Source organism: Gopherus evgoodei, chromosome 9 (assembly GCF_007399415.2).
Source record: "Gopherus evgoodei ecotype Sinaloan lineage chromosome 9, rGopEvg1_v1.p, whole genome shotgun sequence".
Taxonomy (NCBI): domain Eukaryota; kingdom Metazoa; phylum Chordata; order Testudines; family Testudinidae; genus Gopherus; species Gopherus evgoodei.
The window spans coordinates 49,596,275-49,614,132 of record NC_044330.1 but is presented as its reverse complement, the minus strand read 5'-3'; the positions used below and the strand labels follow the sequence as shown (position 1 = coordinate 49,614,132).

At 46.9% G+C, this 17,858-nt stretch overlaps 1 protein-coding gene across 2 annotated transcripts in view; it reads right to left on the bottom strand.

Annotated features, from left to right (window-relative positions):
- Positions 1-4,671: 4,671 nt before the first annotated feature.
- NGEF (neuronal guanine nucleotide exchange factor) overlaps positions 4,672-17,858 on the bottom strand; it is a 65,345-nt gene continuing 52,158 nt past the window's right edge. For both annotated transcript variants that reach the window (XM_030575795.1, XM_030575796.1), the window contains 6 exons: positions 14,060-14,149; positions 12,485-12,648; positions 11,192-11,347; positions 7,214-7,293; positions 5,914-6,018; positions 4,672-5,262 (listed from right to left, as the gene is read on the bottom strand). In XM_030575795.1, the coding sequence (XP_030431655.1) occupies positions 5,090-5,262; positions 5,914-6,018; positions 7,214-7,293; positions 11,192-11,347; positions 12,485-12,648; positions 14,060-14,149 (768 nt within the window). In that variant the 3' untranslated portion in view covers positions 4,672-5,089. The remainder of the gene's footprint in view (positions 5,263-5,913; positions 6,019-7,213; positions 7,294-11,191; positions 11,348-12,484; positions 12,649-14,059; positions 14,150-17,858) is intronic.

The following is a 17,858-nucleotide window of genomic DNA, read 5'->3' as shown; positions in this document are numbered from 1 at the left end:
AGGATTAGAGAGAGACGCCATCGTTGCCTCCCGACTTCTTACTATTCTGGAGTTGCAGCTACAGGATTATTGCATTCCCACTCCCTGGTTCCCCCACCCCCCGAACTTTTCATATATGGCTGCATGCCTGGGCTGTGATGCCTTCATATGCTGAAGTGACTGACGGCTCTCCTGCTCTCATCATTTCCTCCTGTTTTCAATATTATCCTCCAGCTCCATATGGACTCTTGCAATTTAGTGCCCCTGAGGGATGGTGCCTTGTTTGAGATGCTACTAGAGAACTCTGTATAGCGGTAAGCAGTCAAACATGGCGGCAGCAGCAGCCACTGCCTGTCACAGATCTGAACAGGACCTTCGGTGTTTTCTATTCTCAGTATGAGACCATATCGAAAGGGCTCTCGCATCCAAGGGTGCAAGAGAGGGTGGTGACAGCAGCGTGAGACTAGGCAGGCAATTGCCTGAGACAATGGATGTCTCTGTTAGAAGCTGAATTCTGAGACTGTCCCACCAGCAACTGCTCTCACTGCCCATCACTTAAATAGGAACATTTATTTACACTTACTTACATTGCTCAGGGCTCTGGAAAATTTTGCACCCTGTGTCACACAATTAGGTTGCTCTAACCTCCAGTGTAGGTGTGACTAGGTCCAACATAAGAATGGCCCTCAGAGGTCCGTTAATTATCTTGATGGAAAAATCCCTTTTGTTGTAGGAAGCATCTGTACTACAGCTGCGATGCCATAGCACTGTAGTATAGACATACCCTTAGTGAGGTGTTTTTGAATGGGCAGCACCTGACCCCCGGGGTAATACTTGCTGGGGCAGACTGTACTGCTGTATGAATGTCAGATAAACAGCAGTTGCTGTTTACTGGGAAAGGTGTTGAGTTGCTAGAAGTAAGAACTGAAATCCTCACTCAATGAAAATGGCAGGGGATGGTCAATGCGAGAAGCCTCTTGCATGCACCAACACTGACCCGCAGACGCTCGTGTTATCCCTGATCTACAGGTCTCTGTCGCATGTGAATAGTGTGACTTGTTATGTGGCCATCTGTCAGCGGAGCTAAGCAGTCTAACTTCTTAAACATAGGCCATCAAACAACTATCAACTGGTATTAACTGTCCCTGGTACCTGGATCCAGCTGTGAACCAGCACTTGAGTTGAAAGGCTCAGTATTGTTTTAGGTCTTTACTGCTTCTACTCACGACCATGTTCATAAGGCTGGGACGGAGCTAGGAAAGGGAATCGAATTGACTCCATTCTGGCTATGCGCTGAGTCACATGAGCATGATGGGGGAGGAAAATGGTGGTGATGGTCACAGTCTGGATGAGAAAATGAAAACGCAAACAGGGCCAGGCTTTGGAAGTTGCTGGCAGAGTCAGCTATATTTTCACCACAAGAAAAACAACAACAACAAGAGGTCTTTTCAGTCCACTCAAGCAGCCTGATAATGACCTGGGATCTCAAACCTGCACTCACGTTTCACAGACTGAGCCCATTGATAGCATTAGATCACCTGAAACTGACACATCTTGGACTATGTGTCTGGAATGGAGGAGGTTAAAAATGTAAATAGAACAAACCCGATTCAGTGACTGAATAGAATGTACCAAGTGTGACAATCAGGAGTCCCAAAAACCACTATAAAGTGACTTAGGTGTTGGCGTAAGTCCAAGGGTTCTGAGATAAAAGGCAAAGGCCAGTGAAAGACTGGAAACCCCTCTCCTCCAAAGTTGGCCCTTGAATGATCTCAGCCAGGTAAAATTCATTGCCCCCTAGCCTAGGACAAGTAATTTTTTATTTGGTGACTACAGTATCTTTGTTTTCATTGTAAAAATCATTTTTTGTCCTAGGCAAGTGCCAGGGCTAGGAAATTATCATGACAATTTGGGCAAGGCTGAATGATCGGTAATATGCTTGTATATATTTGTCTGAAATAGTTTTCATAGCAAGAGCTTCCATGTTTTGGCTTTAAACTAAATTACCTGTAAACAGCTGCTGCTATGAGTCTTGGACCCTGAGCTTAGTCTGGTTGTACTTAGAAAAGTGACTGCACAATTTATTTGTGGTCCTTGTATTTATAGCATCTCTGGATAAAATATGTTCAATTTACAAGTCAAATGGCAATTGTTTTTCTAACTGCGAGCCCCACAAACCCAAGCTGGAATTTGTCAGTCAAGCTGAGGTCCTTCTGGCTCACATATCACCAGTAGTAACCATACTGAGAGGTGAGCTCTGCCCTCACTGGACTACAAGATCTGTGGCATAGCCCAGGCTAGCCCAGATCAGATGGCTTAAGTTGCAGGGCTAAAAATTGCTGTGTAGACAATTAGGCTCCGGCTGGGTTCTAGGACCAGCTCCCCTCGAGGGGTCCCAGAACTGAGGCTCCAGCCAGAGCCGAAACTTGTACACACCAATATTACAGCCCCACAGCCCAAACCTGAAATAGCTGATCCGGACCAGCCACGGGGGGGTTGAATTGCTGTGTCGACATGCCTATAGGCACTTGTCTAACTATGAATGTTCTCAGGTGTAAGAGAGCAGGATCTGAATTTGTCAGCTGTTTCTGATGTGCTCCTCACTGCGGTATCTAGGAGTTGAATACAGCATTATGGTTTCCATGCACTTAACAATTCTGTTCATATGCAAGCTACAACTGAATCCCACCCACTCTCCCATAGCTGTTAGCGCTGCAATACTAAAGACTGCATTGTATGAAGAGCCTGTCTAAAGCAGAGACAGTTACACTAAAGTACCTCGATGCAGTCACGCTGGCATGAGCCTCTGATGCAGGCATGCAGCAGTGATGTAAAGTGGGGTTTATGCCGGTAATTGACTGCAACTGTAGTGTGACACCAGTGCAAATATGCCTAATGTAGATAGGGTCTAAAGCACATGGTGGTGACTCATCTATCAGCTGAGTAAGAAGGTGCTAGTTTTGCACGTCTCTTTTTGACCACAGCCACACTGACATGATACTGCCCAATCTGAGTGTGGAGAGTGGGGTGTTAAGCAAGGTTAGTAGGGGAACGCGCAGAGATCAGAAGCAGCACTGAGTGTCAAGCAATGCCTGGAAGACTCTGCTTTCCTGCATCACAGAAAGATGCTAAATAATTTAAATTCCCTGATTTATGTTCATGCAAATAAATGCTTTGGGGTCAGCTGTCCTTTTTGTAGCTAACAAAGGGCTGCTCAGAGAAGGGGCTGCTCTGGAACCGCTTAAAGCAGAGCAGGCCTAATAGCCATTTGTTGTTAGGATGCTTATTCAGGGTCAGTTTCCAGCCGCTATCTGTTCTCAGTTCCCTGCTGAAGCGCTTGATCCCTTGCCCTGTGTTTCATGCAATGCTGAGTTGCATTATATAAGGAAATGATTCCCTTGTCCTTTTGGCTACTGAGGACTTTCCTATATACATGGAGGCATCAATACTGTCCATACAGCTCATGCACACAGCTGGTTAGCTGAGTTTAGAGAGGACGTGCAGGCCCTCACATAGCTTTAGTACAATGTCCCCTGGCTAACTTCAGCTTTTTTGCTTGAGTTCTCCTTGTTAGAGATGGGCCGACTGCTGCTGGGCTGCCTCTGCATGAGCCGGGTGGCTGAGGGCAGCCCCTCCCTTTGGAAACACACTCCACAGCCCACGGAGCTGTTTGGGAATGTGATAGATTTGTGGAAACAGTCAGTTTACATTACATTCCAAATAGGAACTGACAATGGATTGAGCAAAGTCCTGCAAATTTACAAACATGCTGGGAAATGGCCTACATCTGAAACCTCCGGCTCTGCTAGAATATCATCCATGTGTAATGGTTTGTCAGCTGATGTACAAACTCAGTGGCCTCAGTTTCTTTTACCCTATCTGCTCTCTCTCTGAATGTGTGCTGTGCACTCTGGCAAAGAAATCCCATGTACCGGTGCTATGGTCTTGCCTGTGCTTTCATCTGTTTGGGTGAAGTCCATCATGTGTTTCCTTCACAGTCTGCTTGTGGCAGCAGGTGGATGATACCCTCTGCTGCTGTTCTGTGCACAGACAACCTTGCATTTGGTAACCTCTGGGGGTTGAGCCATCGGCGGTAGGAATATAGTGAGTAAAGAGTTAGGGCTGCTGAAAAACAGTGTGTGGTGCTGTTGGTTTAATTTGTTAATGCATTTGCCTAGAACTGGGCTCAAAGACCAGTATGGGGGGGGAAGAGTGGGCCCAGCAGCCCAACAACAGGACTGGGAATCAGGCATCAGAAGTCCCGAATTCTATTCTCAGCTCTGGCACAGTCTCCCTTTGTGATTTCAGGGGAGACAACTTCTCTGCCTCAATTTCCCCATCTATAAAATGGGGACTTAAAGTAACCTAACTCTCAGAGGTGCTGCCAAACTTAGAGGTTCTTATAAGTGCTTTGACTCAGATAAGTGCTTTGACTCAGAAAAGCACCATGTGCTCCACAAAAAGAAAGCCCCTATTGCCATTATGTTAATTGCCAGATGCCTACTGGAAGAGGTAAATGGCTTCAGCTATAGTGTGTATACACAGAACTATATTGTGGGGTGGCACAAACATTCCTACAATTGAATCTCTCAGCAAGGGGGTAGCTAGGAGACAGAGTTTTCTATGGTACGTAAGGTAGAACTGTTCCCCAGCTGAGTCTATCCACTTAAACTAGAAAAACAACTGAAGCAACCCTTATACATGATCAGGTGGTATGTTACAGCTGTGGTCAACCTCCTGGGTGGCTCTGGTGTGGTCCTGTCCAGTAGCTCCTCACTGCACATGGGAGCACTTGGCACTCTTTGGAGTTGGCAGCACAACTAGCAATCCATTACATTGAATAGTTCCATGAGCTTTAGAAAAGTGGCCTCTCCTCTTCCTTGGGTTGGTCTCCAGAGGAATACAAAATGTGGAGGGAAGAACTCAGTAAACAGAGCAAAGTCTATTTGTGTAGGAGTGGGTGTGACCAGCATGTTAAGACCAGGCCCTGTGCCCTGGCTCATAGTACCAGCACCACCACCTCATTCTCTCAGTCTGCAGCATCTCCCTCCATCTCTCTCCATAAGCCATTAGATATTCCTTGTGCTCCAGAGCTTGGGGAGACCAGGGGTCATTGGCGATTCCTGCTGCCCAGCTTCCTCCGCTGACTGTCATCCGACTTGTGGACCCGGAAACACTCTTTTAGGTTCTGCGATCGGATCTTGGGGTTCAGAATCTCCTCCCCCATAGAGCTGGGGAACCAGCCCCTTTCCTGGTCATGAAGACGCTCCCCAAAAATCCAACCTGAGGAGCAGGGAAAACATGTAGCAGGACAAGTCAAGAGGACTAGAATGCCCAAGTGCAGGAATGAGTGTGAGTGAGAGCGAGCCACCAGGGCTACGCTTTGGAGGGCTTGGGTTCAATTACTGCCCTTGAGACGTACTGCTGGCTTAGCAGATACAGGTAAGGATTAAGAAACCAGGAAAAGCCTGGGATCTAATCCCTTCTGAGCCACTGACTCACAGGTCACCTGACCTTGTATTCTAGTTGTAAAACTGGCTAAAAAGCAGATGCTACCTCTTCGCTAACCATTCCTGGCTACATCATCAGTACAGAGACCCGAAGCAGGGACAGGATGGAGCTGCACTTCTCAGCCAGAAGAGGGAGTGCAAGGTACAGGAACGAGGGCCTTAGCTGATGTTTAGTCCCAATGACAGCTAAATTCTGCTGTTGCCTACAGGGTCACTGTCCCTAGGGGTTTGTCCTCTGATGCTGATGTCCCATGACAGACAGGGAGTAACAAACATTCAGGGAACCCCAGGTTGTCCAACAAGGGCACTCTTTTTTTATCTAGAGGAACCTCCCTCTGTGTTCAAAAGCAGCCTGTCCAGGGGACAGCTCTGTTGCCCTTGTGATGAGTGATTTTAGGGATGCCTGCAGCCACATTGCTCTTACCGTCATCTGTCTTGTCCAGGATGTTAAGAACATCTGCCAGCTCCAGGGACAGCTCATCTGGTTGCTGAGCCACATATGGATGGACACACTGCACCTGGGGGCAATCTGACAATGGGAAGGGAGAGAGAGGGACAAAGTAATCCAGCTGCCCCAGAGTCCTGTGACTACTGTACAGTATAAAATGGTGCAGGCTGGTCTGCGCGAGCAACTTTTGTATAACTACATCACTTGGGGCGTGGACTACCTACACTGACAGCAGAAGCCCTCCTGGTGCAGCTTTTTAAGTGTAGACAAACCCTTAGATATAAAGCAAGATGGGGGAAGAGGCTTCTAAGGCACCAGGTACATGAGAAATGGAGCATGTAAAGTTTAGAAACAGGTACTACTGTATCATACTATCCCTGGTTCTCTTATGCTCCCAGGGTGTTATCCAACACAATGAGGGATTGGTGACACACCTGCTGCCTGGATCTACAGGACTGTGCCTGTGCCAGATGGTCCTTTGAGCTGGGAACGGTGCAGTAGGCTGCTAGAAGTGGGCTGGCTCCAGTGCTATAAAGGGCTCAATGAGAAGGTGCAGAGGCCCTGGCTGAGAGAGTTAACTTCACTGTGGGGAAGGCTAGGGGTAACCCTAGCAGGCTACCCCACAAGGCCCAACCAGGTGGCCAGCAGCTCTGTGAACAGTTCCACAGGAGTCATGATGAGGCTCTGGGCCTACCAGCAAAAGACACAGGCCATAGGTAGAATGGACACCTTTATGGTGTGTGCCTTTTTTTACAGCCTTGGAACGCACACACTTGTGGTAAAGGGCTTCTGTTGTGGCAGCCTGCTCTGCCCAGACCAGTTTACAGTTGTGTTAATGCTTCTGGCTAAAGTGTAAGTGTAGATACACTCTGAGCAAATGGGAGACGGTGGGTGGGAAGGCGGTAGTTTAACATTTAACATTGTTTTTCATATCTAGTGTGATCTGGTGAGAATGATTTGGTGGAGTGAAGGGGGGCAGGAGAAAGGAAAGGGATCACTGGAGCAGGGGGAGGGGTTGGAGGTGTAGAGCAGGGGCAAAACCTTAATGCCAGGCACAGAGAGGAAAGAGGCTGTTCTTGTCAATCTCATTCAGGGTGCTGGCAAGATCCTGTCGGGGGGAGAAGGGGGAATCCTTGAGGAACGCAACCTCAGCTGCAGCATTTGCGATGCAACCAGCATTTCAGATGGCACAGGCAGGGATCTCTGAAGAAGAGTACGACACGCTGCAAGTGATATAACCATCTCTCCCTCCCTCCATCTCTGCTGCATCTCTTACCCAAGAGCCTGGATGTGAATGAAACAAACTTCGTTCTCCGATTTGGGGCCAGCGAGATCATCCAGCGCTTCATCTCACTTCTGTGACCAGAGACAAACAGAACACAACTGTGAGGGCGCAATCAGCTGGTTGCAGCACAGTGTTACTCTCCCAACCAGCTTTGATTGCCAGGCCCACATTCCTAGCTTTCCCAGCTCCAACTTTTTCCCTTTCTCTGCTAGAAACAGAGATCCCCTCTCTGGGCAGCTGGGACACAGTAAGAGTGTCTCATCGGTGTCTGGACAAGCCACCATTTGAAGGTCAGCCTGGTCACTATTAATAAATTGGAGGAGCTCTGAATGATTCCCCTCTCTCTCCCTACATTTTACTTGACTCTGTTTCTCCTAGGACATGGGTGGGCAAACTTTTTGGCCTGAGGGCATCAGGGTTGCGAAACTGTATGGAGGGCCGGGAAGGGAAGGCTGTATCTCCCCCAAACAGCCTGGCCTCCATCCCAGCATCTGCCCCCTGACAGCCCTCAACCCATCCAACCCCCTCTGCTCCTTGTCCCCTGAGCGCCCCCTCCTGGGACCCAGTCCCCTATCCAAACCTCCCTGTCCCCCGACTGCCTCAACCCCTATCCACAGCCCCACCCCGACAGGCCCCTCGGGACTCCCACGCCTATCCAAACCCCACTCCGTTCCCTGGCCCCTGACTGCCCCCACCCCTATCCACACATCTGCCCTGACAGCCCCCCGTCCTCCCCCCCATGGGACTCCCATGCCTATCCAACTGCTCCCTGTCCTGACTGCCCCCCAGGAGTCCCTGCCCCTTATCCAATGCCCCTGCTCCCCCTACCATGCCACTCAGAGCGGCAGGACTTGCTTACTGGAAAGCCTGGGAGGTGGGTAGGCGCAAGCTGCGCAGCCTAGCAGGAGCGGCAGGCTAGAGTGCTCCCCGTGCGGTGGCATGGCTGTGGGGTAGGGACCAGGGGCTAGCCTCCCTGGCCAGGAGCTCCGGGGCTGGGCAGGACGGGCCCGCGGGCCGTAGTTTTCCCACCTCTGTCCTAGGATAATGTAGAATCTATATGGGTCCCTACACAGTTGACTTGCTGCAGTAGCAATAAATATGGGCAACTGCATGGACGGTAACCTAATTGGCAAGCTAGATCTAGTACAGTTCTCCTCCCAGGTTGCTGACCTGGGGTCACAGCAGGTGTAACATATTCAGCCCTCTACTTCCCTTTCCAGCTATTTCTTCTCTCCCTATAGGGTGTCCTCCTAGAGCTCTAAGGATAGGCTTTCCCTCATGCCTTGCTTGATCTGCTGTTGAGAGAGTGAAGGTGCACACCCTTTCCCCACAGGCTCAGATTGCGTGAGAAATCTTTGGCTTCCCATTCAGCCATTCCCAAAGTCACTGGGCAGGTTTGTTCCCTCTTCTCTTGCTCACTTCCAGCAGGTGAGCAGAAAGGATCACCTCTGGGATTTCTCTCCTTCCTGCCAGTTGTCAGAGCTCTGCCTTCCCTGCCTCCCTCCATTCTCACTCTGTACTGTGTGGTTCCCTCTCCAACTCTGCACCTCCCTTAAGTCCTTCTCTTTATCTCTTTCTCAGTTCTGTTACTCTGACTCCTCTTAGAATAGTTTAGTTTCCCTGCCCCTTTTCTGTGGCTGTTTCTCCTGCTGCCTGTGCATGCGCACACACCACCCCTCTCCATGTGCAAGCAGCAACCTGAAATTAGTGTGCTATCCAATCTCTGCATGTCAGGTCTTAGCCATGTCTGTCAAGCATCACTCATCTGTGTGACACTCTGGCATTTTCCCTGAGTTGTCATCTCCCACACACTGGTTAGAATGTTACACACAAGCTGAACTAGTGACTTTCTGGGATAATCTGTGCGGCAGGGGCAGGCACATCACGTCATGCTGCAGGGGCCTTGTGTGCAGGAGGCCTCCATCTACCACCTCTCTATCTACCGCGCAATCCAGCCACCTCACACTGGCTTTCATGGCTCTTCCAGCTGCCTGCATCAGCCATTCCCTCCCCTGACTAGTGCCCTCCTCACACTCCCCATCAGTGACTGCCCATCCCCTTCCTCCCTGCACAAACTGCTGGGACCTGCCTTTGTTCTGCATCTCTTCCACTGCTGAGTTCTTCCTTCACACCTGACTTACCTCCCAACCCCAACTCCAGCCATTGAGCCACAGCCAGCCAGCTGGAGGAGATGGTGGCAAATTCCACACAAACCTGTCGAGTTCTACTTAGCTCACCCAGGATACTTGCCACTGGAAGAGCTACATGGAATGTGGCAGTTTTGCTTGGAGACTAACTACCAGGTAGTTATATTTTGGATCTTCAAAGTTCTGTACTGAGCTCAAAATGGTATGGTTTTAACTTTGTCTTGCATAAAAGCTACAGATACTGGGAGAGGTGAGAAATGTAAATGTCCTGGTTCTATGGATTTGAAATCAGCACTATAGCTTACCAGTAATCTAAAACCTTGCATTTAATTACACTGAAGTTTCTCTGGGAAAAACCACTGACAAAAACAAAAAAGGAGAGGTGCTGATTCTATCTGTAGGTCAGTGTTTGAATGTGTGACCTAATAAGCTCAGATAATATTGTGAAGTGCATTGACTGGGAACTTAGAAGCTCAGAAGGGGCCACATGTTCAATTATGGTAACTGAAATAATACTGAGATTGGCCTTTTCCAAAGAGGTACAAGTGACTGAAAATAGGAGCTCAGTATGCTAGTGCTTCTCTGTCAAAGCACACTGTAATCAGCACAATGCTAGCTGTGATAAGCAAGGGTTGCCTTTGCCCTAAGTGCTTATTTGTGGTGTGTAGCTTTCAGATGCCCAACATCCCTATTTTCAGGTACAGCAAATCTGTTAATCACCCTGGAGTAGCAGAGTTTGCAGGGAGGTGGGAGCAGTCACAACGCACGTTACTCTCTCGTCACACTGATCCTGTAATGCGTGTGTGGGTGGCTCGCTGCAGGACTGAGGCCATGGTTGAAAATCTCTTCCAATTACTGTTCAATGGCACGGTTTTTAAACTCCAGTCTCCTCTTCTGCTTCCCCAATTTAGGGTCCAAATGTCATGTAGACGTAAATACTGGCTAAGAGGACACATCTATAATTATCTAGGCCTGTAAAACTGTGGGTGCAATAAGAGACTGGATTGAGGCGAGTCTGGAAACCATACCCCAGGCATCTGAAACAATCAGCCCAGTGTTAGTGGTGTTGAATCATTTGCCCAGTCTGAGCTTGTTGGATCTTGAAGTAAAAACCACAGAATCAGACAGAAAATGGTATGCAGGGAGACTTCGGCACAGTGGAATTCAAGACTACTGAGCAGTGCGAGGGCTGGCATCAGAATTGGGGCCAGTCATAGAAGAGAGTTTAACACTCATGAACAGAACTGGGACTCCTGCCTTTATCTTTACAGTAACTGCTCCATACCTCAGGGACTGTGCACAGCTAGGGGGATAAGTTATGGGCAAAATGCTAGATTTTTCAAGTGGTTTGAATCCTAGCGATCCATATCAAGCTGTTCTTGTATAAATGTACTGCATGTGTACTGCTAATCTAAATTACCATCTGGATATGTGTACTGAGAGATTTGCAAACCAGACATATAATTTCCTTTCAAATCTTAATTGAGTCTTGACCTACCTAGAAATCAGCGTGTTACACAAGGATGCCATAAATACACTTGTACAGGAAGGAAACTCATCTAGTTTTATAGCCGACTCCCCCCCGAAAGCTCTATCTTGTGTTGAGAAGTTATATCAGGAGGAGGAGGAAGGGTTGTGCACTAGGTGGACTCAGCTCAGCTTGGTATAGCAAGGTATCCCCACAGATAGGAATTCAATAAGACCAGCTGGTGAGGAGGTAGATGCCAGACTAGTGACCGTGGCAGATTGGACCCTACACTTCTGAGGGTTCAGGGGAATAGTAATGTAGGTTGCTGATGGGATGACAGTGTTTCATACTCACTGGGATGATGCCTTGAGCATGTAGCTGACCTCCCGATCATCCGTGTTCTCCAGAAGCCTCAGGATGAAGACATTGGCCAAACTCTGTCCCTGATCTTCTAACTCCTCTACCCGGAGAAGCCCTCGTGGTGCTGAGTCAAATACCTGGTATTTGTCGCTGAGAGAGGTAAGCAAAGGGGTCAAGAAAGCTCAGTCAGTCAGTCTGGGAGCAGTCTGGCTTTAACAATACCAAATTCTGAGAAAGGCATGATAGAGAGAGCAAATTCTTGGCTGCTGAAGGGAAGAGACACCACCTAGCTAGAGTGAGGATGGATGGTCTGAGGGCTAAAGCACAAGACTGAAAATCAAGAGACCTAGATTCTATTCCTGGCTCAGCCACAAACTTTTTGTATGACCGTAAGAAAGTCACCTAATCTGTGTTCCAGGTCCCAGCTGTAAAATGTAAATAATGTTTTCTCCTAGGAGAGCTAAGATGAGAGGTTTATATCACTAATGTTTGTAAATTCTTCTGTGTTCTTGGTTGGAAAGTGCTATGCAAGTAAAGTAGTACTGGGCACCTGGCTGACACTGACAAAGTGCATATTAGAAATGCTTTACTGGATAGACAGACTCATTACCAGTAAGTTTTTTTAATGTCAAACTTTTTGTTCTCTGGCATCTAGTTTGTGTTGTAATATTTCTCTATCATAAACGCTATACTCCTAGCTGAGGCAGCTTTCTCTCCCTAGATGGTGTGCACTGTACTTGATACAATCCCTTGCCTCACACAATGGTTTACACACCTCGCTGCTGATCCAGACACTCCCAGCCCATCAGACAGAACTTATTTTACTAGAGGTTTAACTTGCTTAAATTACAATATTCTTCAGACTGGTAATCAGCCAGGAATTACTTTATAGTAGCAAGCCAAACATTCTAGAGTCAGATCTTTGGCTGCTATAGCTCAGTTTAACACCACTGAAGTCAATGGAGCTATGCTGATTTACGTCAGTGGAGATCTGGCCTGAAATTTTAAGTAACACAAAGGTCAAACTGTGTATGGGCATGCAGCCCATCAACATCCAGAGTTTGCAGAAGAGGCAGTGTAAATATTCAGACAAAGGAGAAATCTTCAGACAGTCCCTCTGGAAATGGTGCCTCTGATACAGGACTCTGTACTGCCATATTTCAGACATAATCTTGTCAATTATAGGACAAGAATCCATAGACAACTTAAGCAAGAGCTGGTTGGATGAACCAAGGGGGGAGGGGCACTTATAACACACATCCGGTGTAGGCCATATCCCAAACTCACCCAGGAATCTGCCTGCAGAGTACCAGCAGGTCATTGAAAAGGAACAAGTAGATTTCTCTAAAGAGTTTCTTGGTGCGCAGCGTGCGTGATGTCTTTGGGCCATTCATTTGCTGCAATTCCCCTTGCTTTAACAGCCAACGGGAGTGCGAGATGATGGGCACAGACTACATGGAAGAGAGAGACAGCACAGATCAGAAGAGCAGGATCTGCGAACAACCTAACTCATTTTAAGATGCATCTTGATTAAGTTTACGAACGGGATTACATGATGGGGTTGGCTACGGTAGCAGGGCCTTGGACTCAACAACTCAGGAGGTCCCTTTCATCCTATGTAACCCTTACAGGATAAATAACACATGCTCCTTACTTGACTCTTACAACACTAGAAATGCAGATAAACCTCAGAGTGTGAGGAGGTGGAACAAGACCTATACCGTGAGGAGAGGTATACATGGCTCCGATAACAGGGAAGGAAGCCTTAGTACTTAAAAGTGCTGGCAATCAGGTAGTGTGGAGAGAGAGAGAGGAAACAGCTACCAGGGAATGCAGAGATAAAGTGTGGGGGATGGGGAAGTGGGGACTGCAGGAGTCAGAGGGGGGAGGAGGCACAGGAACCAGGGGGCAGCAGTGTGGGAAAGGAGCCTGAGGATTGAGTGGGGGGTGGGGAGCAGGAACTGGGGTGGAACAGATAGGACCAAAGGGTGATAGGCTATGGGCACAGGGGCAGTAGGGTTTAACCACTAGACTATGCTGCCCAACAGAACCTGGAATTAAGCCCATGAATCCTGAGTCTCTATATTTCTTTGCTGTCAGCAAATAGCTGTGAAACCCACTGGCAAAGTAACTCCTTCCCGCTACTCCCCACAGTGACCAGTCCAAACAGAGAATAACTGCTGATGACTACTTCCAGATATTGCATTAGCTCAAGCAATAAAGATCTGTGCTGTGGATGTGAAAGTCCAGACCCTGCTGATGTCCCAAGCTGGGGATCAATACAGTTTCATGGGATGGAATTTCTCTTTTGATATCTTTTTAAAAAAAGATTTAAGACATTACATCCAAAAATATTACATTAAAAGACACCATGGTTACAAAGTGAAGCACTAAATAGTCAGGAAATGCCAGAATTAAGGTTGCCTGTGAAACTTTGATTCAGTCCCCTTGTGCGTATGCATTATGATACGGTCTTAAATTACATGATCACATACTACTTTTAGCACAGGACCCCTGCCTGAATCAGTGCACAGGATTGACCTGCCTTAGGGATGTGTAGCTAATAAGGCTGTTGTCTGCAGAACCCCTGTCTCATTTGTTGCAGAACTTGGAAAGTCTGTAGTGGATGAGGCAGGGGACAACAGGAAGAGAGTGGATGTTCTCATGGTTAACACAGTGGAATGCTGCACTGGAGAACGGGATTCTATCCCTACCTCTGCCACTGAGCCATTATGTGATACTGGGCAAGTCACAAACCATAATGTTCACAATTGGTCACTATGTTCCTCTTATTCTGAGTGTCTGCAATACCCAGATGCTATCTGTTCCATCTCTGCAGGGGTTAACAGTCTGTACTTATACCTTGATCTTAAACTCTAATTTCTTCTGGATGCTAATCATCTGCTCTGTTCGGCTCATCTTCCTGACACCTTCGTTACATGCCTTCACCACCTGGGAAAAGAGAACAATCTAAAGGTCTGATGCCAAACTGATGTCTACTCCATGCTGCAGTGCTCTCCTCCCATGGGTTACTTAGCAAGCATTGGTGTATAACATGATCTTACTACATAGGTGAGCACCACAGTGTAGGCACTATAATAATGGAAAAAAGGAGATATTAACTAGCACTCATTAGCAGGGTTTTTTTTAATTTCAGAAAACTTTCACGTAGAACACCAACAAAATTTTTACGTATTACAAAAGTGAAAAAGTAATATTAAAGACCCAATCCAGCTTTCATAGTGAAAGTTTTTCCATTGAGTTCAATGGGAGTTGGATTGGGCCTTAAAAGAATGCAAATGACTATGATAAAATTCCTTCTCTATATAGGTTTCTCTAAATGCATAATGCTGAGAAGTGCAGTTAACACAGGGCTTTGTAGAAACCTCTGTTCTTAGTTGAATGTCCATTGGGTGTGGGAATTAGACAACCAATGATGCATACATAGAAAAAGATCATCCTGTATGCAGATTCTATAGCAATACATGACACTAAGAGAATTTTTGGTGTAAACTGACTGTAACTGAACTAACTAATAAATACTGATCCAACTTTGGTTCTTTTCACCATCACTAAAAAAATCACTTAAAGATTAATAAAAAGGATATAATATTAGGAAGGATTTATATTTAGGGGTCATATGGCACTTATCTAAACTATATTCAGATACCGACTCCATTGTTATGCCAATATTCTGGTCTCGAGCAGGTACAACAGCTATAATCAAACTCTATTTCCCATATCCTACAGTGCTACAAATCACCTCTCTTCTTCCTGTACATTCAATCCAGAAAGTACACATGAAGTACCATCTTCATATGGAGGAGAAGGAAGGCAAGTATTAATTTCAATAAGATATTGTTCGCCCTCTGTCAAGAAATAGCAGATGTTGGGGAGGGGGCTGAAACTCCCCGTTGGAAGAGAAATCAGTAATTCAGAAGTCTGTATATTCTTAGAGCAACTTGTTTGTTTGCACTAGAACAGATGTATTCACAAAATAGCTTGCAGACAATCTCTTCCAGGGATCTCAGCCCAAACACCAATACCCAGTTTGCAGGGAGCAAGTCTATCTCAAGAATAGAGATATTAAGGTGGAGAGCAAACTCCCTTGTAGCTCGTCACAGCCCCCCATACAAAATTAATCAGAAAATCAACAACTAAAAACTTTCTCACATGCTAAGAAAAAGAACTTGTAAGATTATATGTAACACCACACAGTGAGCTCTGTCATAACAATATATACCTAATTATAGATAAATGAGAGTTAGCCTTACACCGCAACTTAAAAATGTACAAGCAGGCCACCATGCTACAGGGATCTATAAAATGGACCAAGTCTGACAGGCAGATACAGCAATGATCATCTGTTTTCATGATCAATTTAGCCATCCTTGTAGCCAACTATAGTAGCAGGCCTCCTCAGACTTCTGAGCAACAGCTTCAAGGTGTGATCTGAAAACTACTGGCCATCACACTCATTGGAAGGCAGCATGCAAAAATAGAGCCATATGAAGTATTCCAAAACATCAGTGTCAGCTTTAGAGATCTTTGCCTTCGATTTATCTTGAATGATCTTCAGTCAGTCTGCTTCCTGGACCATTCCAGGCAAAATCTGAAAGCCTTATACAGGCTATTCTTGTTGGTTTTTATCAGGGCTGTCAAGCAATTAAAGTAAGTATCACAATTAATCGCATGATTAAAAAAATTAACTACGATTAATTGCACAATTAATTGCACTGTTAAACAATAATAGAATACTATTTATTTAAATATTTTTGGGTGTCTTCTACATTTTCAAATATATTGATTTCAATTACAAATAGAATACAAAGCGTACAGTGCTCATTTTATAATTATTTTTTCATTACAATTATTTGCACTGTAAAAAAAATACCATTTTTCAATTCATCTAATACAAGTACTGTAGTGCAATATTTGCCATGAAAGTTGAAATTACAAATGTATAATTATGTACAAAAAAAACTGCATTCAAAAATAAAATATTGTAAAATCTTAGTGCCTGCAAGTCCACTCAGTCCTACTTCTTGTTCAGCCAAACAAGTTTGTTTATATTTGCAGGAGATAATGATGCCTGCTTTTTGTTTACATTTTTGCAGGAGATAATATCAGCTGAAAGAGAGAACAGGCATTCTCATGGCACTGTTGTAGCCAGCATCCCAAGATATTTACATGCCAGATGCGCTAAAGATTTGTATGTCCCTTCATGCTTCAACCACCATTCCAGAGGACATACACTTATGCTGACGAAGGGTTCTGCTTAATAATGATCCAAAGCAGTGCGGACCGACGCATGTTCATTTTCATTGAGTTGGGTGTCACCAGCAGAAGGCTGATTTTCTTTTGTGGTGCAGGGCTGCCCAGAGGCAGGGGGCAAGAGGGGCAATTTGCCCCAGGCCCCGGGCTCCGCAGGGGCCCCCACGAGAGTTTTTCGGGGCCCCTGGAGCGGGGTCCTTCACTTGCTCAGGGGCCCCAGAAAACTCTTGCAGGGCCGGGCCCCGGAGCTTCTTCCACTCCCGGTCTTTGCTGGCGGGGGAGTCCTTCCGCTCTGGGGCGGAAGGATCCCCCACCATCGCATTACCGCCGAAGCGGGACCTGCCGCCGAAGTGCAACCCGGTCTTTGGAGGTAAATAGGCGGCGGGGGGCCCTTCCATTCAGGGACCCGCCACCGAAGTGCCCCAAAGACCCGCGGCGGGGGCCCTCCGCCACCGAATTACCGCTGAAGAGCGGGCTGCACTTCGGCGGCGGGTCCCGCTTCAGCGGTAATTCGCTGGCGGGGGTCCCCGCCCCGGGTCTTCAGGGAACTTCAGCGGCTGGTCCCAGAACGGAAGGCTCCCCCCTCGCCGAACAGGACCGACTCTAGACATTTCACAGCACGGGGGGCCCCCTGCCGCTTGCCGGTCCAACGGCTCCGGTGGACCTCCTGCAGGCATGCCTGCGGATGCTCCATCGGAGCCGCGGGACCAGTGGACCCTCCGCAGGCACGCCTGCGGGAGGTCCACTGGAGCCGCCTGCCGCCGATGGCCCCAGGAATCCTCTGGGTGGCCCTGTTGTGGTGGTTCAGGTTCTGCAGTTTCCACATCGTAGTGTTGCTCTTTTAAGACTTCTGAAACCATGCTCTACACCTTGTCCCCCTCAGATTTTGGAAGGCACTTCAGATTCTTAAACCTTGGGTCGAGTGTTGAAGCTCTCTTTAGAAATCTCACATTGATACCTTCTTTGCATTTTGTCAAATCTGCAGTGAAAGCTTTCTTAAAATGAACAACATGTCCTGGGTCATCATCCGAGACTGTTATAACATGAAATACATGGCAGAATGCAGATAAAAAAGAGCAGGGAGACATGCAATTCTCCTCCAAGGAGGCCAATCAAAAATGTAATTAATGCATTATTTTTTTAATGAATGTTATCAGTATTGAAGTGTGTCCTCTGGAATGGTGACCGAAGCATGAAAGGGCATACGAATGTTTAGCACACCTGACCGGTAAATATCTTGCAATATTGGCTACAAAAGTGCTATGCGAATGCCTGGGCTCACTTTCAGATAACATGGTAAATAAGAAGAGGGCAGCATTATCTCCTGTAAATGTAAAACTTATTTGTCTTAGCGATTGGCTGAACAAGAAGTAGGATTGAGTGGACT